A 22,103-nucleotide genomic window follows, 5' to 3' on the forward strand; every position below is an offset into this window, starting at 1 on the left:
GTTATCACTAATATTAACTTTGTTGAAACATGACATACCCCAGAAATCATTTTTCATTTTTCAGGAACTGCATTTTTATCCTTTTAGTGTAAGTATACCTACATTTTCTGAACCTATCAACAAAACTACATGTATTTGTTTAAATTGGAACCAAAATGGTATACTTGACTTGATACATTATGTATATGTTCAATGAAATATTGATTAATCTATTGTATTTTTAACTATATTGAACTATATTAAGGGGTTTCAATATAGATAGAAGTAAAAACAGAAATTACAAGGTAAATTAGACACTTGGAAAAAAAAACATGAACTGAAAATCTATTGATGCATAACTGATTGGAAAATGACAGATTACCAAAGATAGATGAAAGTGTTGGTTCTAATATTGTACATATATTTATTATGTAGTTGTCAATGTTGCAACAAGTAACCTGTTTGTTTTTTTTATAAGGAGGAGTCCTGCCTTTTCATATCCAGATTTTACCCAGTTTATTTACCACATCTGCAAGCTTGTTAGCTTCTGAATACTGTAATATTTTCTGAATATTAGTAACCCAAAGCTCGCAGGTACATGGCCTTAGTGTTTTCTTGGAAGCATGCTGGTGTTGACGGTGGGATGCTGTGGTTTCAAATGCCAAAGACTTTTAAATTGTTAGTCACTGCTTCTCCACTTAGCATGCTGCATATAGAACCATGGCTAAGAATGAGAATAAGACAACCTGTGACATGCCTTCTTGTAGGCTGTTGCTTTTGTGTAATAGCACATTAAAAAATCCAGCTCTGTATGTCTACAAAGCAGTTTTCATCCTGAAGTGAATAGGATGTTAAACTATGATAAATTAATCAAATCCATATACATGTTGAATCCAGACCAAATACATGGTAAATCCATTCTGAATACATGGTCAATCCAGACCAAATACATGGTAAATCCATTCTGAATACATGGTCAATCCAGACCAAATACATGGTCAATCCAGACCAAATACATGGTGAATCCAGACCAAATACATGGTCAATCCAGACCAAATACATGGTAAATCCAGACCAAATACATGGTAAATCCAGTCTGAATACATGGTCAATCCAGACCAAATACATGGTCAATCCAGACCATATACATGGTCAATCCAGGCCATATACATGTTGAATCCAGACCAAATACATGGTAAATCCAGTCTGAATACATGGTCAATCCAGACCAAATACATGGTAAATCCAGGATATATACATGTTTAATCCCGACCAAATACATGGTAAATCCAGTCTGAATACATGGTCAATCCAGACCAAATACATGGTCAATCCAGGATATATACATGGTCAATCCAGTCTGAATACATGTAGAATCCAGACCAAATACACAATTAATCCAGGCCATATACATGTTGAATCCAGACCAAATACACGGTCAATCCAGTCCAAATACACAGTCAATCCAGGCCATATACATGGTCAATCTAGTCAATAGAATTGAGAGTTGTACAATGTACATGGTTTATCCTGGCCCTATATTTAAGAGTTAAACATGGTTAATCCAGGCCATATATTTGTACACATGTACAATGTATGTGTTCTTCAAAAAAAGGTTTTATATGATATTTTAAGTCTTCCACTACACCTGTATGATCATAAGTTTTACACTTCTTTTCCAGTACTAGACTATGTGCCATATGGAGATATGTTTACATTGTGGACTTTCCATGGATTTTTCCCAGAACCTTTAGTCAAACTTTATGTAGCTCAGTTGGCTTTAGTTTTAGGTTTGTATTTACTGTTATTGATCAGGGAGACAAATTCTGTGCTGGGTACATGTACAGACTTATTTTTTTTTTTAAAAAAATACCCTAATATTTTTTTATCTTGCAATGTAAAGGTGATAAAATTTACTTAGATATACTAGACTTTGTTTAATTATACTTTATAGTGCATGGGCTGAGATAACCCGCCTTGCACCCCCCATTCATCAACCAAAATATGACTTTCAGCTACCTTTATATCTCCCATTTATGAATCATTTTGTCGTCAAAAAATAAACTGAAGCATTTTTGTATTTTTTGGCTACTTTTTATACCTCTTTGAGGCAAAAATAAATTTTTCATGGTTTTTTTATTCTTCAAACTTTTACTTTCTAAAAATTGAAGTAAATTGACATATATATAGGTAGCTTAATGCCTCAGCTTTACAATGGTATCAGGAAAGTTAAGATAAAACTAAAGGTTTTGCAGTAAAATGAAAAAAATGCACCCCTACCCCACCGAAAAATCACTTAAATTGACATGTCTTTCAATGTTAAAACCCTAGAGTATTTATGCTTCAGTTAAAAATGACTTAATTCCTCCCCAAAAAGCTGTATAAATTTGACTCTTCAACTTCTCAAATTTGGTATCATTCAATAGATAATTCAGTTTTCTACATAAATCTTTTTATGTAAAACTCATTACTGCCATCTTGAAACTGAAATGAGCAGCTATGTTGAATACATCGATAATTAAAAACATGTCTTTTTCATTTTTTACATCGATTTATTGCTACAAATTAACATTTGAGTTCATATTGAGGTATTGTTTTCATGGGTAGGGATGGCAATTTTTCACCTAATCAGACTTGGAAAAGTTCAAATATCTAGGCTCATTAGAAAGCTACTAAGCTTTATAATTGTATTTGAATATACAAAAGCCTCTTTGAAGTACGGTGTTTGAATCAAAATGCCAATTACCGGTGAAATGGAAGAAAATATTTTTCTGAAAATTCCCTTTTTTATGAAAAACTCATTATTGTCACTTTGAAATTGAAAAAAAAAATGCACCAGAAATGAGCATATATGTTGAATACATCGATATTTAAAACAATAGTACCCAACATGTCTATCGTACACTGTTTATCTGCCAAAAATTAACATTTTGATTCATGTTGAGGCATTTTTTTCATGAGTAGGGTAGAAATTTTTTGCCTTACTTGACTTTGAAAAGTTCAAATATTTTTTTGGCTCATTTGAAAGCTAAGACACTATATGAATGCACTGTATCACAATAAAAGCTTGTTTAAAATATGGTATTCTGTAAAAATGACAATAACGAACAACTGAGTCATAAAAATATTGGCTTTTTGACCCAGTGGGGTACAAATATAGGCTTATACTAAAAAGTATCTGCGAATATTTTTGGAAACAAATTGATTTGGTAATAAGAGGTATAAAGGTACATGTACCTGAAAATCATCATGAAAATGATGAGTGGGGGTGCACGGTGGACCTTCCAAGCCCATTGACTATTTATACCTATTGTGCCAAATTAATTTCATATTGTTATGCCAAATGCATGGGAAACCCCTGCTTCATAGGAAAAATTGAAACATGTTTTCATGAATAATTTAATTGTCAGAAACAACTGGTGGTCCTAAAATATGAAAAACATGATATTTATATATTTTCTGAAGTTTTCGAAACATATGAAAAAATTATGTTTCAAAATTCCTGTGTAGTAATCTTATATTATTTTGGGTGTGGCCTTAAAAGTATAGAGAAAAATATACATGTACACAACTACAGCACAGTGTATTGAACACCTTGTATTTGTATAGGCTTTATTGATGTGACTATTTGATGTATGGATGACTGCTGACTGATTAATCGACAACCAATAACCACTGACTGATCTGATGGCAGTTTTATGTAAAATGACAGGTGATTAGTTCCTGTAAAATCGAGAATTTTCCAGTGGAATGAGTCCATTATAATACCACATTAAATTTAAGACATTAAATCCACATACTGTGAAAGTATTATTGTGCATAGGGGACCTATTTTGGTGGTTTTCGTGGGTAGGCCGAACCACGAAATTTGGTTCCCAACAAAAAGAAGATTTCCATTGAAGTGTATATGTAAAACTACAAAACGACAAATTCAAGAATCATCAAACTTGTGTTTCATCTTCTCAAATCCTCAAAACTTGGTATCCACAAATTAAAGTATTTTCACAGTATTGTATTTTGTAAAAAATAAAATAAATGTAAAATAAAAGTAATTAATTGATGTTTAAATCTTTTGCATTAAGTAATTATGTATAAAAAGTGACAAAGAAACAACAGAATCCATAGAATAAAATTACTGCTCAGTGATTATGTGATGGGATCAACAGTTTAACAGGTTGGTTTGACAGATTGATGACTGATCCGAAACTGATTGGTGATGGATGACCGATTGCAATTATAGCTCAAGTTCACTTGGACATGACTCAGTGGTGTCAGTTCAGATGTTAGGGAGGATAGTGTAGCTCTAGTTCACTTGGAGGTGACTCTCAGTGGTGTCAGTTCAGATGTTAGGGAGGATAGGGTAGCTCTAGTTCACTTGGAGGTGACTCTCAGTGGTGTCAGTTCAGATGTTAGGGAGGATAGTGTAGCTCTAGTTCATTTGGAGATGACTTTCAGTGGTGTCCCTTCAAATGTTAGGGAGGATAGTATAGCTAAAGTTCACTTGAACATGACTCTTAGTGTGTCACTTCAAATGTTAGGGAGGATAGTGTAGCTCAAGTTCTTTCGGACATGACTCCAAGTGGTGTGGAATTAGATGGTAGGAAGGATAGTGTAGCTCAAGTTCACTTGGATGTGACTCCTAGTGGTGTTGGATCAGATGTTAGAGAGGATAGTGTAGCTCTAGTTCTTTCGGACATGACTCTTAGGTGTGTTTGTTCAGATGTTAGGGAGGAAAATGTAGCCTGTCATTTAAAGGGATTTTGAGAGCAATGCTGTCTCTTTGGAAAAAACAATTTTGCCTAGATTGTTTTGTACTTAAATTATAAGGGTCATTTAATTATCTCAAGACACAACACATTAGGCCTTAAGCTAATTTGAGAATTATCTTGGTAAAATATAATATTCAACAGTGTGATCTATATAGTAATGGTATACACAGTGTACCAGTAGCTATCAAATAACTGTTGACAGTAATGGTCTACACAGTGTACCAGTAGCTATCAAACAACTGTTTATAATAATTTGTGCATTGTATGGTGTACCAGTAATTTATTGTTATTTCATTTTTTTTCAGATTATTTGCATAATTCAGGAGTTATATACAGAGATCTGAAGGTATTTACTTATTTCATTGATAGACACTCTCATTTATAAAAAAAAATCAATAAGCACAATGATTTATTGGAATTATATAATGTTAGCATAACTAAGTGTGTATTTCAGGTAGTGATCAATTAGAATGTATATCAAACATGATTTCAATGCTCTATCCAGTTTGTCAACAAACTTAATCTAGTAATTTGTATATCAATTATTTTTATTTATAATATATTTCTTTTTTTTTATATCAGATGGAGAATATTCTTTTTGACCAAGAAGGTAAGTTAATTAACTATGTTTAGTTTAAAAGAAAATTAAGTATGAGACTTCAAACCTTTTATAATTTTCATTTAACATTATGAAAAGGCCAGAATGTGAGGTTCCTGTAAAGGATCAGACTTATACATTAATAATATTGAAGCAAGGAAAGGGTTTATGAAAAAAAAAATTCCCCTCCTCCCTGAAAATCAAATGGTTGCTGCCTGAATTATCTCTCCACTCATGATGGTAAAATTAAGATTTTTAATATGCAAGCTTTGGTGAGCATGTTAAAATTCTAATTTTACCATTGAGAGTGGAAATAATTTAAATAAAGATTACGCTGAAGAAGAATTGGTTTCTCTCTTGAAATCTTTTAATCACCTGCTTAGAAAGAGAGTAAGTTATTTTTTCTCCCCCTGTTTTACTAAAAACTGAACAACAAAGTTAGATTTTCTGTCTTTTTCTGTCCACTTTTATCTATAGTTGATGATGCTTTGCATAAACCTTGCACAGGCAAATCTCTTGAGTGGCAAAAAGATACATTCAAGTATTTTGAGAGCCAAGGACCCCCATAAAACCGTTTCTTTATAGGCACTGTCATTGTGCTGTGTTCTTGTTTATTTTTGTAATATTTTTACAGCCACAAGTGGATTTAAGTATTTAAATTTTTGTTAATAATTTAGCTTTTGATAGTTTTTAATATTCCAAACGTAGATACTGTAATTCAAAAATTCTGTGTGCATTTATTTTCACACTTTGAGTCATTGCAAATAAAACACAAGGTTTTATTTTCACAATTTGCCACTTGGTCGAAAAAAAAATAAAAGTGGGAATGTCTGTACTTGCAGTTAATATTTCCTTAGAAACCTAGAAAAATTTGGGTCAATCAACCAGTATTTGGATGCAATACAAATCTACAGTAAATTTTTACCTTCATTTCAACAAAGATCTAATTACGGGTAAAAAGTTGTGTACTGGTAAAGATCTAATACAGGTAAAAAGTCATGTACTGGTAATTTAAGTTAGTGTGGTTGATGGGGAACTTGGGAAAACTTGAATGTTTTAGATTGGTTGTATAGTTTAGAGGGGATGGATCAGGAATTAGAGCTACAGAAGATCAATCATATCACTAAAAAATATAAGAAACACAAAGCAAATGATCACAAACAAAATTTGTGTTATTTTTCTATTCGGCATAAAAATGCTCAATGTACAGACCGGGAAAACAGACATTCACAACAAAGTACATAAAGTAACTAAAATAATACATACAAATGAACAAACAAAAGCAAATGAGCAACTTGGACTCCACTAAAAACTAGGAGCATGGACCAGGTGCATCAGATGGGTAAGCATCCTCTGCTTTTCTAGAAACACTGCCCAGTTGCTCATAAAAAGTCAAGTCTTGGGTAGTCGAAAGAGGAAAGGAAAACTATGACACGTTGAACAAATCAGTTTTCATAGCGCAGATGGATTCACTGGAACGATCCACGAGTTCATGATGACGACCATAAAATTTTTGTAGTGATGACTTCAATCTTGTAGCAACATAACCCTGTTCCAGAAGCTTATTTGATAGAATTATAGCGTGACACAAAAAGTCTGTGTAGTTTCAGCAATTTCTGGCATAACGTATGAGTTGTGATATGAACATTCCATACGCAGGTGCTGAAGGGATGTTGCCACAGATGAAAGGAAAGTTGACAATTCTGATTGAAAAGTCATCACATTTGTCGTTAAGTTTGGTCAATAGTTTTCCTTTCCTTTCGGTTTCTAAGTGTAGGTCAAGATATGAGGCTGACTTCACAGTGTCTGTAGTATCCTTTATCTCAAGTTCTTTTGGGTAGATGCGATGTATCAAATCCCCAAAATTAGGATTGTTTAAAGATAATAGGTCTTCTATATAGAGGAAACTGAGATTGAAGGATCTAGCTAAACAATATTCTTTCTTTTGGATCAGATAAGCTATAAAGTCAGCTTCATAAGAGTGAAGGAAAAGTTCAACAAGTAGAGGAGCACAATTTGTTCCCATTGGAATGCCAACTGTTTGTTGAAAAAACGTGTCCACCACATAGGACAAATATGTTGATTAAAAATTCCAGCATTTTGTAAACATCTTCTTCTGTATATTTGGAAGATGATTTGGAATTATTTCTTACAAAGTATGAGGTATCTCTACCAAGAACTATATATTTGTATCTAGGTGTACCATCTTTTTTGGAAAAACAACGATGTATAATGTTTTTAAGTCAGGATTTTAACTGAGTATGGGGAATAGAAGTATACAGTGTTGAAAAATCATAGGTTTTAATGCTTTTATATTCTGATAATAGTCTTGAACTGATTGACTCCAAAAGATCTTTCGAGTTTTTCAGAATCCACATTGAAACACACGTAATAACGGGGCGTGTAATTGGATGACAGTAGTGTTTTGGTAACAGTCTATAAACAGTCTATATTCTGATCGTAAAATTGTCACATGACTTCATTTATCCCCTCAATAATAGATATTTGATGTTGTAAAAACTGCACTCCCATGTGCTCCAAGGCAATTTGTAACACCTGTTGTCAAGGGAGTTATATTAAGGATACTCGGGAATTCATTTAAAATATGAATTCTAATGAATGCAATTGTAGCACCATTGTGTTTTTTGTATTAAAAAAGTCATTGAGAAAATTTCTGAATTTACATTATGTTTTTTGTACGACCAAAAAAAAATTAAAGTTGTATATTGGTATGGAGCAGTCGATGTTGTTCATAGACACTTGATTTTTGGTGTGATTTCGTGTGATCTTTTTTTAGAATTAGGGGCCACAAAGGGTAAAAATTTGGTATTATATTAAAAACCGTATAGAATGTTTATTTTTCTTTCAATTTTGATTATTCCTTATTTATTTGTTAAATAGTGTAACAAGTAGATTTGATGCCTTTGGGACCATTTTTGAGTGATAAGGGGTCAAAGGGGCCACACCCCAAAATAATTGATTTTTTAAAATTTTTGGTCCGATTTCAAAATTTATTTTCATTGGACTCTTATGGAAATTCCTGCCTGTATTAATCAATCAAATTTTAGATATCTGTTACTGTTTCCAAGTTATAAGGGGTCAAAAGGGGCTACTTCTTGGTCCAATTAAAAAAAAAAATCATTGGATTTCTTAAGGAAATCCTTGCCTGCATTTATATATCAAATATCTCCTATCTTTTTCCAATTATAAGGGGTCAAAGGGACCACACACCAAAAAATTTACTTTTTTAAAAATTTTGTCCAATTAAAACAAATATTATTGGATTTCTTAGGAAAATCCCTGCATGTGTTTTTCAATCAGATTTCAGATATTTCTTATGGTTTTCAAGTTAAAAGGGGTCAAGTGGACCAGATCCCCAAAAAATTGACTTTTTATTTTTCGTGTGATTTTGAAAATTTTTATTTGAATTTCAAATTTTGTGCAATATAGTGTTCAAACCAGTTGAATCAGTTGCTGAAATAACACATATTGTATGGCCTACAAAAGTCTGCAGGGATCGAAGTTGTCTGACAACTCCTTGATAAGGTTTGTGCTCTTCAAAGACTAAAAATGATATTTTTAACAGTTTTCAGCCAATATCTTGAAAACTATAATAGTTAGAAAGGCAAAAATGTAACCAGGTGGTGATTCAGGCTCCTGTGAGCCTCTTGTTTAATTAAATCTTTTTTGTATTTTGATATTTCTTATTGTTGAAAATTAATAAGATGTTGTTGAAATTGGCTTTTAAATCTCATGTACCAACTTTATATTGCTATAGGTAATATCCAATTGACTGACTTTGGATTGTCTAAATGGTTATCTCAAGGAGAGAAAACTAGAACTATATGTGGTACACTTCAGTATATGGGTAGGTATCTGAAGGGGAGATAACTAGAACTATATGTGGTACACTTCAGTATATGGGTAGGTATCTTGAGGGGAGATAAGTGGAACTATATGTGGTACACTTCAGTATATGGGTAGGTATCTGAAGGGAAGATAACTAGAACTATATGTGGTAAACCAGTATGTGGGTAGGTATCTTGAGGGGAGATAACTAGAACTATATGTGGTACACCTCAGTATATGGGTAGGTATCTGAAGGGGAGATTACTAGAACTGTATGTGGTACTCTTCAGTTTATGAGTAGGTATCTTGAGGGGACATAACTAGAACTGGTACTCTTCAGTATATGGGTAGGTAACCGAAGGAAAGATAACTAGAACTGTATGTGGTACTCTTCATTCAATATATGGGTAGGTATCTGAAAAAATAATCAACTGAACCAAGGTTATAGCGGTAATCAAAAGAATGTAATCCAGGGACAAAGACCAGACATGGAAAACAGACATACACAACAAAGAACTTAAAGTAACTAAAATCATGCATACAAAGTAACAAAAGTAAATGAGCAACTTGGACTCCACTAAAAACTGGGAGCATGGACCAGGTGCACCGGTAGGGTAAGAGTCCTCTGCTTTTCTAGAAACACCCGCCGATTTGGTCATAAAAAGTCAAGTGCGGGGTAGACAAATGAGAAAAGGAAAACTATGACCCATTGAATAAATCAGTTTTCATGGTGCTGATGGATACACCATAACGATCCACAAGTTCATGATGACAACCATAAAACTTTCGTAGTGATGACTTCAATCTTGTAGGAACATAACCCTGTTCCAGAAGCCTATTTGTTAGAGTTCTAGTGCGATACAAAAAGTCTGCGTAGTTTTGGCAAGCTCTGGCATAATGATGAGTTGTGATATGAACACTCCATATGCAGGAGCCGTAGGGATGTTGCCACAGATGAAAGGAAAGTTGACAATTCTGAATGAAAAGTCATCACGTTTGTTCTAAAGTTTGGTCAATAGTTTTCCTTTACCATCGATTTCTAAGTGTAGGTCAAGATATGAGGCTGACTTCACAGTGTCTGTAGTATCCTTTATCTCAAGTTCTTTTTGGTAGATGCGATGTATCAATCCTCAAAATTAGGATTGTTTAAAGATAATACGTCATCTATATAGAGGAAACTGAGATTGAAGGATCTAGCCAAACAATATTCTTTCTTTCTGATCAGATAAGCTATAAAGTCAGCTTCATAAGAGTAAAGGAATAGGTCAGCAAGTAAAGGAGCACAAATTGTTTCCATTGGAATGCCGACCGTTTGTTGAAAAACACGTCCACCACACTGGACAAACATGTTGATTAAAAATTCCAGCATTTTGTAAACATCTTCCTCTGTATATTTGGAAGATGATTTGGAATTATTTCTTACAAAGTATGAGGAATCTCTACCAAGAACTGTATATTTGTTTCTACGTGTACCATCTTTTTTGGTATATGTATAATGTTTTTAAGTCGGGATATTAACTGAGTATGGGGAATAGAAGTATACAGTGGGAGAGATAACTAGAACTATATGGGGTACTCTTCAGTATATGGGTAGGTATCTGAAGGGGAGATTACTAGAACTATATGTGGTACTCATCAGTATATGGGTAGGTAACTGTATGGGGTATTAATAGAACTATATGTGGTACCCTTCGGTATTTCAAATATTTGATATTTAATTGGAGCAATATTGAATATTTGTAACATTTCATGCAACATGTCACCTCATAGTATGTCATAAATGTAAAGAATCACTTGCCCTTATCACCTCCATTAATTGACTTGCTGCCTCACTGCAAGAACTATGACAAGTTTTATTCACACAATTGACCCATTCAAAACTGATTTCCTGACTCTTTGATACGGGATCTGTAGGCTATAGTAATACATTTTCAGCTTAAACACCTCTATATATATGTGTTAATTTTTTTAAGAGCACTTGGTCATCTGAGAAAGGTCTTTCAATACAATAAGGGTGTCATGCATATATTAATCATGCAGTCAAATTTACTCAGTTTGCAAATTATGATGCGACCTTCATTTTCAAAATTTGTCTGGTAAGCAATAAGAATACAAATTACTAACTTAACACAAACATACAAAATCAATGTCTCTTTTTTGTTGAAAAAACAAAAAAAAAAATGCTACGTGTTGAAGTGCTCTCTTCCTTGCACCCCTCCATTTTCAAATCCTAGCTAGAATGCTGATTTGGATAGGTACTTTGAAATGTTTCTTTATGCAATAAGAAACCCTGAAAATGTAGACCATCCCCCAGAAAGCATATACTGGCCTTCAAAATTTGTTTTTATGGCAGCACCTTCTCCTTTCTTCATGTGGATAACAACAGATTGACTGGCTGCAGAAGCATTGTCATAATTATCCATACCGGAACTATTTCTGCTCATTAATTTCTCATTTACATCAAGATATGTATGAAAATGTTTCCCCTTCTTAGTGGTTATAATCCATGAAAATGAATAGAGGCCCTCAATAGATGCTGTAAAAACTGCTTTACTACTGCCATATGCACTGCCATTGACCAGAACTTTGTCCAATCCCATGATTGTGTTAGTAGCTGTATTCTGTTGAGGTGTTAAGTAATGGGCTAGCAATGCAACCTATGTGGCTCCTATAATAAAACAATGTAATACATATAAAGAAGGTCTGATGTTTGTAGATAATGTATGAAGTGATTAGAACGGTTAGGAAATAATCTATGTCACCCTTAGATAATTGGATTTAGCTTTTTGATCTGTTTAGTTGATTAACCCTCTTCCTATCACAGTTTTTACAAAATGTAATTCTCTTTTAATATTATCATCAATATAAATTCATGAGTAAACTTACATATTTTTTAAGTGGCATTGAACTAATAAAGCTCTGTAACCAAATGTCATAATTTCATTTACCATGTCATCAGGATAGATTTTTCATATTTATAGAGTTTTGAGTGTAAATAGCAGTATTTAATTACAATACCTTTATGACATCCAGTGCCACTGGTTAAAGTTGCGTCATTTTGTTCCACAAGTTTAAGCTGTTATCAAACATGTTCTCTGTCCATTCACCACAAAAAAAACCCCAAAAAAAACCAAAAAACAAAACAAAACAAAACAAACAAAGCAAAACAAAACAAAACAAAACAAAAACATCCCAATAAATAATATGAAAGACATGCCCTGAATATAACAAAGTTATGGACATCAGAAAATAAATTATAAGGAATGTTTCTCATTATTTAAATTGGTTATACTAAATATCTTGGTTGGGATCAGTTTACATTTTTTTGTAAACAACTTTACAGTTTATAAGTGTTAACTGCTGCAAACAATGTTAATTTGTATAATCTGTTGAAAAGTTAGAAAGATACCTTTTATTTAAATTTTGAAGAAATCATTAAAAACTCACAACAAGATAGGTTGGATACCTGTTTAGCTTAGAAGTTTGATTGTTGATCAGCCAGGAAGTTGGATTGTTGGTCAGCTTGGAGGATGGATTGTTGGTCAGCTTGGAGGATGGATTGTTGATCAGCCTGGAAGTTGGATTGTTGGTCAGCTTGGAGGATGGATTGTTGATCAGCTTGAAGGATGGATTGTTGATCAGCCTGGAGGATGGTTTGTTGGTCAGCTTGAAGGATGGATTGTTGATCAGCATGGAGGATGGGTTGTTGATCAACTTGAAGGATGGATTGTTGATCAGCCTGGAGGATGGATTGTTGATCAGCTTGAAGGATGGATTGTTGATCAGCCTGGAAAATGGTTTGTTGGTCAGCTTGGAGGGTGGACTATTGATCATCCTGGAGGATGGATTGTTGGTCATCTTTGAACATGGATTGTTTTCTTGTCAAACTTTAATGTATTTTTATTCCATGTAACTCATGGAAGAATTCATTTGTAATTATACATGTAGTGTCATATTCAGTATTACATATTGGTATCTAGAAATCTAAAGAATATAACAAACTTCGGTGTTTACATTTCAGTTAAAATAGTTTTCATTATTATCATAAGAGCAGAATTTTATATACCATCAAGGGCACATTGAATTATGGCACACGATGTCTGTTTGTTCATCTGTGAACGTGTGTCACCATAATTTTAGAACTGTTTTTAGTTTTTATATGCCCGTCTAAGACAGGACGTATTATAGTATACCATTGTCCGTCCGTCCGTCTGTACTCAACACTTCGGGCAATAACTCAAAAACACTTTCACCAACTTTTTTGAAACTGGTGAATCGTTCATATCTATTGAGGTAAATTCTCTTTCGATTTTTTTAAATATCAGGTCGTTGCCATGTTATGAATTTTTATACTTAAAAAAAAGAGGGATTTTCGCACAATTACTCAAAAACACTTTCACTAACTTTAATGAAATTTTGGTGAATTATTCATATCTATTGAAGTAAGCTCCTTTCCAGTTTTTATAAATATTTAATTTTTTGTTTCCGTGTTATGAAGTTTCACTCTTTAAAAAAAGGCAGAAATGTTCAAGGAAATTTATTCTTTGAAAAATCGTTAAAAAACAGACCATTTGTTATGATCAATTAATAAATATAAAAGGGACTTGGTAACCTTGTCAGAAAAGCGTGTTTTGAACAAGATAGAAATGTATGGGTGAAAATTAAGACAACAAACTTAGTTAAACTTGAGGTAGCCTTGATAGTGCCAAATTTTATGTGCATTTTTTATTTACTTTTTTGGGGGGGAAGGGTATTTGAAAGAACTCGCAGTATTTTTAGTTGATCATTGATTAAATTCATTAAAAGCAAAAGGACAAGTTAAAAGGGCAATGGGTGTATCATGTGCTAAAAGTGTAGCTCTTTATTATTGAGTTATGAGACTTTATTTGAAAAAAAAAAGAAAGAGTCAATATTTTACATGTCATCCCATATTTGGAAATGGCATGTTGGATTTGCCTCAAACTATACACAGTTGTTTGTTACAATTGTTTGTAATATCAGTATATAATACATTTCGCTGAAATAAATATTTTTTTCTATTTGGAATAATTGACTTAATATAAATTGCTAGATCCTTCAATCTCAGTTTCTGCTATATAGATGACGTATTATCTTTAAATAATCCTAATTTCGGGGATTGATACATCACATCTATCCAACAGAACTTGAGATAAAGGATACTACAGACACTGAAGTCAACCTCATATCTTGATCTACACTTAGAAATTGATGGTAAAGGAAAACTATTGACCAAACTTAACGACAAACGTGATGACTTTTCATTCAGAATTGTCAACTTTCCTTTCATCTGTGGCAACATCCCTTCAGCACCTGCATATGGAGTGTTCATATCACAACTCGTACGTTATGCCAGAGCTTGCCGAAACTACACAGACTTTTTGTATTGCGCTAGAACTCTAACAAATAGGCTTCTGGAACAGGGTTATGTTGCTACAAGATTGAAGTCATGTGTTTGTAGAAAAGCAGAGGACGCTTACCCTACCGGTGCACCTGGTCCATGCTCCCAGTTTTTTGTGGAGTCTGAGTTGCTCATTTGCTTTTGTTACTTTGTATGTATGATTTTAGTTACTTGATGTTCTTTGTTGTTAATGTCTGTTTTCCATGTCTGGTCTTTGTCCCTGAATTACATTCTTTTGATTACTGCTATAACCTTGGTTCCCTTGATTACTCTTTATAGGATTTTGACATTTTTAATGAACAATATGTGTCAGCTTCATTGACATGATCATTGCATTATCTAAGGTAGTATGTTGGTCTATCTGTTTACAAGAGATGGATGATAAATCTACTTATCACAAGTAATATAATTAAAGCATGGATACCTTAAATTACAATATATTTGAATTCTTTGTCTTTTACTTTCAGCTCCAGAAGTTCTAGTCTCCCATCCCTATGGTCATACAGCAGATTGGTGGTCACTTGGTATTCTCATGTTTGTAATGTTGGCTGGAAAGGTAATAAATTTACTAATAAGCTACTGGCAAATTTGGGAAGTGGAGTAATATGTTATCTATGTACTAAAAAGTTCTTACTAGTTCATGACTTTATACAAAACAGAAGGTGGTTGCATCAATATCTTTATTTGTATAATTGAATATGCTCTAGATCACATGGAGGTGATAATCACTTTTGTTCCATTGTAGTATCCAGCTGAAGGTGCTCTTGACCACATGGAGATGACCAAGTTAGTTTGGGAATGTGATTATTTACTGCCAAATTATTGTGGAGATCCAGCTCAGGAAGTTGTTAGTAAGGTAGGCAGATTTCTTTGGTTATGATGGTTAACAAATTGAATTAGTGTCTTGGCATCCTATATTCAAGTCAAAACATTAGACATTGTTTCTCAAATTTTCAAACACTTGAAAATGTGGCACTGTTTTAATCAAAATTAGAAAATGTATGTGCATGACATTATCAATTTTGTATGTGTTTCTCCTATTATTATTATTATTATTTTAGAATGAATTTGGACCTAAATATATCAATATTTGAAAACTACATGTATTTTAGTAACTTCCTCAAAAGGATTGCCCTTAAAAATACATGTACACATGTTAGCTATGTTGAATATATAAGATTGAAATGTCTTTCATCCCAGTACAGGGTTTCATAAGATTCAGGTTTTTTATACGACCACAAACAATTTTTTTCCGTCCTGTAATTGTATCATCCTGCCTTGTCTTGGTTGTTTTTATTATACGACTGCAAAAAATATGTGATTGTATAATGGTATGGTGCTGTCATCGTTAGCATCTTTGTCCATTGCCTCTTGGCTTCAGTTCACAAAAGTAAGGTTGTTTTTATTTTGGGGCTTATGTTTTAGAATTAGTAGCCAAAATTGGGTATAAAACAAGCATATAATGAAATTTACTGTATAACACCAATAAAGGCATAGGAATGTCTATGATTCCACAATATTCTAAACCAAAATGGTCACACTGTTTGAATTTTGTGATAAAGATTTGAACTTTTCAGTCTGTGTCTGGTATTTGTCACTGGATTACATTCTTTTGATTTCCACTAGAATCTTGGCTCCCTTGATTACTCATTTACTTAAACACAACTTCCGTATCTCGAAAAAGTATTTTCCTATTTAGAAATAAGGGGTCAAAAAGGGAACCAGAAACTTGCATTTTCCTGATGTTCAGACAATAACTTGATAGGAAGACTGGGATTGATTTTTGGGATTATGACTTGAGCCAAGTACAAATAAGGGGCCACAAAGGGGCCAGAAACAAGTACTTTTTCTGATTTCTTGACCATAACTTTTTATTTCTGGTCTGATTTTTAACTTGTTTCATTAAATTCTGCATGAAAGTCCTTGCCTGCATTTTTCAATCAGATTTCAGAATCTTTTACAGTTTTCAAATCATAAGGGCCAAAGGGGCCCACCCCCCAAAAATTGTCTTTTTTATTTTTAGTGCAAGTTTTTTTTCAATTAGATTCCTCATGGAAATCCCTGCCTGCATTTGCAATCAGATTTCCGATATTTCTTAGTTTTCGTGTTCAAGGGTGACAATGCCCAAAAAATTGGAGTTTTTGACTTTTGGTGTGAATTTGAATTTTTTTTATTGGATTCCATATGAAAATTCCAGCCTAAATATAAGAGCTTTAAGAAGTATGCTTACCAATTCAACCCTGTCATTTACTATTTTTGAGATAATGAGATATAAAGTGATTAATGAATGCACCTGAAGCAGAACAGAATTTCAAAAAAATGTGCAATATTGTGTCCAAATGAGTTGTTGTGTTGTTAATGAACTGTAAGTCCCTATGTTTCATGTGTCAAAAACTAATATTGTGTCCACATTGCCTCTAGTTAACAGAGTTTAACTAGCTGCAGTCTTATCATGTTGCGCTTGAGGAATCTTTTTATTTCTACAAGGTGCCATATCACAAAAGAAAGGCTGGGATTGATTTTTGGGGTTGTGACTTGAGTCAAGTAAGAAATTAGAGGTCTAAAAGGAGGTAGAAACAAGTATTTTTTTTCTGATATATGGATGACAACTTGAGTGAAGGGAAAGGATCTCTTTTAAATTTTACCACAAGGTACCATATTCCTACATGAAGTTTGGGATTGATTTTGCAGGTTTTAACTTCAACCATTTAGAAATAATGGCCAAAAAGTGACCGCTTTGTTTCTGGTCTAATTTTCATCCTTTTTCAATTATCTATTCATAATCAAATTTCAAAAGTTGTGTCAAGTTTGATTGGTGTGTCCATACTTGCCCCAACTGTTCAGGGTTTGACCTCTGCAGTTGTATCAAGCTGCACCCTGTGAAACATTTTATTATGCTTTTTAGTTAATTAACTGCATTATTTTTATACCCCCTATAGTGATTTGGGTGTTCATCCATCTGTCCTTCCTTTATGCAGTGGGGGGCGCACACCCCTATCCTTACTCCTCCTATACCCCAAAATAGAATTAAATGAAACTTTTACAGATTTTTTTTATATGACTGCAAAAAATGACGTATTATGTTATGATGCTGTGGTTAAGTTTTGTTAACATCTTCGTTTCATGCAATAACTTTAGTTGTAGTAAACAAAATGTCATGAAATTTCTATATTTTGTTACTTGTGCTTAGAGAAAGCTTGCTATAAAAATTGGGGTCACTGGCTCCTACTGTTCTGCAAAAAGAGGCCAAAGGAGTAAAAATTGGTGTTAATGTAAAACTGATGTAGAATTTATTTCCATTTCAATTTTGACAGTTCTTTTTTTTCTACGGAGTAGATTTGGTTAGGCCCTATTTTGGCCCTGTTTTCAACATTCGTTAAAGATTTGTTTTGGTTTATACTAGTTAGTTTTGAAAGGATAATGGTTGTAGTAAATACATCTCAGCTGATTTTGGCGATATCATGAATGTTTTGACCTAATAGCAGTAAAAATTAACACAATATTAGCAAAATCTTCAATTTTGTTGCATTTTTGCACATATTTGTCAATGGTTTTTGCCTAAAACGAAAGTGGCCACATCCCTGTTTATCCAAAATATTGACATAAATGTTGTATCTCACATTACTACAAATATATATAAGATCAAGGATGAACATGCATGGGCCACATTTGTTTTTCACAAAAACCATCAAATATATGATGAAATATTGAGATTTTATGGATTTTTCATCATTTAGGCAATTTTGCTGGTTCTTCAGTACGGAGATGCTTTTCTGTTTTGGCCTAAATCTTATTGAACTAGCTGGTGTAAACACTTATGTCTACAAAAAACGATAAAAATCTTTATTTTGATCAATATCAAATTTTGTGGCCAAAATTGGCCATGACCGAACCTTCGCCTTTGCTTCTTATAAAATTGTATTTTGAGAATATTTATACAATTTGAAATAGCATTTAGGATTTTCAGTCTGTAGGAGCCAAATTGGGATCACACCCTAAAAATAACTTTTTTGATTTGCTGTCCTATTTTGAATTTAGTTGTTGGTTTTTGTTAGTTTATCTCACTAAAAAAAACTATGCAAAACTTATAACATGTCTTTTAATGATAATATTTCATAGGCCAATATTGGATAAATAAGTGTTTAGTCAATAGCAAATTAAACTCGAAGACAGTGCAGAAAAAAAAACATGTTTTTGATGTGTATAGTATGGAAAAGAATATTGATGTACTTCCCTCTTCTGAAGGGAAATTGAAAAAAATCCAATTACATTTATCTGATTGTATGTCATGTTAGCAACACAATATAAGTAATGGTTTGTGTTTGATAATATATGGGTATTTCATGTTATATATGTACTGTTTATTAAAAAAAAAAGTGCACCCTCTTGGGTCCAAATCAATTTGTAGATCAAAAGCTCCATGTTATCAATTTAGTGAGCATTGCTCACAGTTTTTTTTTCTAGTTTTGATATTATATTAAGATATTTGTTAGTAGTCAATAGTATTATATCTGAAAACACTATTTTTAGCTACTCATCAAAAGTCCAGAGAAAAGAATCACCAATCTTGCATCATTACAGAATCTTTCCTTTTATAAAGGAATTAACTTCACAACAATCATTGAGAAAAAGGTAATGGATCACCAGCATTCTGTTTCATAGGGATGGATTGTTAGGCATTGTATGTAGATACTTCATTGAGAAAAAGGTAATGGATCACCAGCATTCTGTTTCATAGGGATGGATTGTTAGGCATTGTATGTTGATACTTCATTTAGAAAAAAGGTAATGAATTACCAGTATTCTGTTCCATAGGGATGGAGTGTTAGGCATTGTATGTAGATACTTCATTGAGAAAAAGGTAATGGATTACCAGCATTCTGTTTCATAGGGATGGATTGTTAGGCATTGTATGTAGATACTTCATTGAGAAAAAGGTAATGGATCACCAGCATTCTGTTCCATAGGGATGGATTGTTAGGCATTGTATGTAGATACTTCATTGAGAAAAAGGTAATGGATCACCAGCATTCTGTTCCATAGGGATGGATTGTTAGGCATTGTATGTAGACACTTCATTGACAAAAAAGGTAATGGATCACCAGCATTCTGTTTCATAGGGATGGATTGTTAGGCATTGTATGTAGACACTTCATTGACAAAAAAGGTAATGGATCACCAGCATTCTGTTTCATAGGGATGGATTGTTAGGCATTGTATGTAGACACTTCATTGACAAAAAAGGTAATGGATCACCAGCATTCTGTTTCATAGGGATGGATTGTTAGGCATTGTATGTAGACACTTCATTGACAAAAAAGGTAATGGATCACCAGCATTCTGTTTCATAGGGATGGATTGTTAGGCATTGTATGTTGATACTTCATTTAGAAAAAAGGTAATGAATTACCAGCATTCTGTTCCATAGGGATTGAGTGTTAGGTGCTGTATGTAGATACTTCATTGAGAAAAAGGTAATGGATCACCAGCATTCTGTTTCATAGGGATGGATTGTTAGGCATTGTATGTAGACACTTCATTGACAAAAAAGGTAATGGATCACCAGCATTCTGTTTCATAGGGATGGATTGTTAGGCATTGTATGTAGATACTTCCTTGAGAAAAAAGGTAATGAATTACCAGCATTCTGTTTCATAGGGATGAAGTGTTAGGTGTTGTATGTAGATACTTCGTTGAGAAAAAGGTATTGAATCACCAGCATTCTGTTCCATAGGGATGGAGTGTTAGGCATTGTATGTAGATACTTCATTGAGAAAAAGGTAATGGATCACCAGCATTCTGTTCCATAGGGATGGAGTGTTAGGCATTGTATGTAGATACTTCATTGAGAAAAAGGTAATGGATCACCAGCATTCTGTTTCATAGGGATGGATTGTTAGGCATTGTATGTAGATACTTCATTGAGAAAAAAGGTAATGAATCACCAGTATTCTGTTTCATAAGGATGGATTGTTAGGCATTGTATGTAGATACTTCATTGAGAAAAAAGGTAATCACCAGTATTCTGTTTCATAGGGATGGATTGTTAGGCATTGTATGTAGACACTTCATTGACAAAAAAGGTAATGGATCACCAGCATTCTGTTCCATAGGGATGGATTGTTAGGCATTATATGTAGATATTTCATTGAGAAAAAAGGTAATGAATCACCAGCATTCTGTTCTTTAGGGATGGAGTGTTAAGGGTTGTATGTAGTAGATACTTCATTGAGAAAAAGGTAATGGATCACCAGCATTCTGTTCTATAGGGATGGATTGCTAGGCATTGTATGTAGATACTTCATTGAGAAAAAAGGTAATAAATCACCCGCATTCTGTTTTATAGGGATGAAGTGTTAGGCATTGTATGTCGATACTTCATTGAAAAAAAAAGGTAATGGATCACCAGCATTCTGTTCCATAGAGAAGGATTGTTAGGCATTGTATGTAGATACATTGTACTTCATTAAGAAAAATGATAATGAATCACCAGCATTCCGTTCTATAGGGATGAAGTGTTAGGCATTGTATGTAGATACTTCATTGAGAAAAAAGGTAATGAATCACCAGCATTCTGTTCCATAGGGATTGAGTGTTAGGTGCTGTATGTAGATGCTCTGAAACATGAGTTGATCAAAATTATTCTGTTGGAGATGATGTATTTCCGAAATGACGTATTTAGTTAGGAAGTGATTGTTTGATTTAAGGCAGACACACAGGGTGTGTTATATGAAGTCTCATATATTCCTGTTATTTGAGTTGAAATAGCTCTGACCTTCATTGGCAAAGCCTTAAATCATTTTTATACCCCACTCATTAGAGTGGTGGCTATATTGCAATCACTTTGTCCATCCATTAGTTTCAAGGTTAATTAGGTTGAATAAGTAACATGATTGATGAATAACTAAGGAACCACAAAATCTGATTGAGCACTGACAGTTTCCCAAATGTGATTTCATTAAAATGAAATTTATGCAGAATGTATATTATGCATTGTATAACAGAGCTATATTTAATCAATGCTTATATTTCTATTTTAAGATCACGCCTAAGAAAGCTGTACATGAAGACTTCTTTCCTATGTCAGGTGTAAGCTATAGCTATGCCCCAAATACTGACCCCAACTCTGTACCTCATGTTAATGGAAAGGACCCATTTGCTGGAGTAAGTACCAGTCATCACTTGTAAGAAGTAATAAGTATACCATTTTAACCTTTTAAGGCATTTGGTACATATTTATATCAACCTCAGTATTGAATGTTGACTTAGGCTGCAGGCAAAGGTAGCTTAACTTTCATAGGGATATTACAGTATACATGTACATGCATATATATGTTACATAGGAAATAGGACTTCAGTAGGATTCGGAACCCTTTTATGGCAAATTGGAATTCTGATTTCTCCTAGGACAAATTTGAATTCTAATTTTTCCTAGGACAAATTGGAATTCCAATTTGCCCTGGATTTTAACTGGTGTAAATTGGAATTC

The 22,103-nt window shown here is 33.4% G+C and overlaps 1 protein-coding gene across 1 annotated transcript in view; it reads left to right on the plus strand.

The window, feature by feature from the left end:
• The window catches only part of LOC148608693 (ribosomal protein S6 kinase-related protein-like), a 42,587-nt gene that overhangs the window by 9,980 nt on the left and 10,504 nt on the right, over nucleotides 1-22,103 (plus strand). The window contains exons 7-14 of the mRNA XM_088544466.1: nucleotides 1,662-1,769; nucleotides 5,054-5,094; nucleotides 5,331-5,358; nucleotides 9,125-9,214; nucleotides 15,082-15,170; nucleotides 15,360-15,470; nucleotides 19,145-19,246; nucleotides 21,656-21,778. Coding sequence (XP_088400592.1) covers nucleotides 1,662-1,769; nucleotides 5,054-5,094; nucleotides 5,331-5,358; nucleotides 9,125-9,214; nucleotides 15,082-15,170; nucleotides 15,360-15,470; nucleotides 19,145-19,246; nucleotides 21,656-21,778 — 692 coding nt within the window. The remainder of the gene's footprint in view (nucleotides 1-1,661; nucleotides 1,770-5,053; nucleotides 5,095-5,330; nucleotides 5,359-9,124; nucleotides 9,215-15,081; nucleotides 15,171-15,359; nucleotides 15,471-19,144; nucleotides 19,247-21,655; nucleotides 21,779-22,103) is intronic.

This window comes from Perna viridis, chromosome 9 (assembly GCF_037379345.1).
Source record: "Perna viridis isolate PV_CMFRI_1.1 ecotype Kerala chromosome 9, ASM3737934v1, whole genome shotgun sequence".
NCBI lineage: Eukaryota > Metazoa > Mollusca > Bivalvia > Mytilida > Mytilidae > Perna > Perna viridis.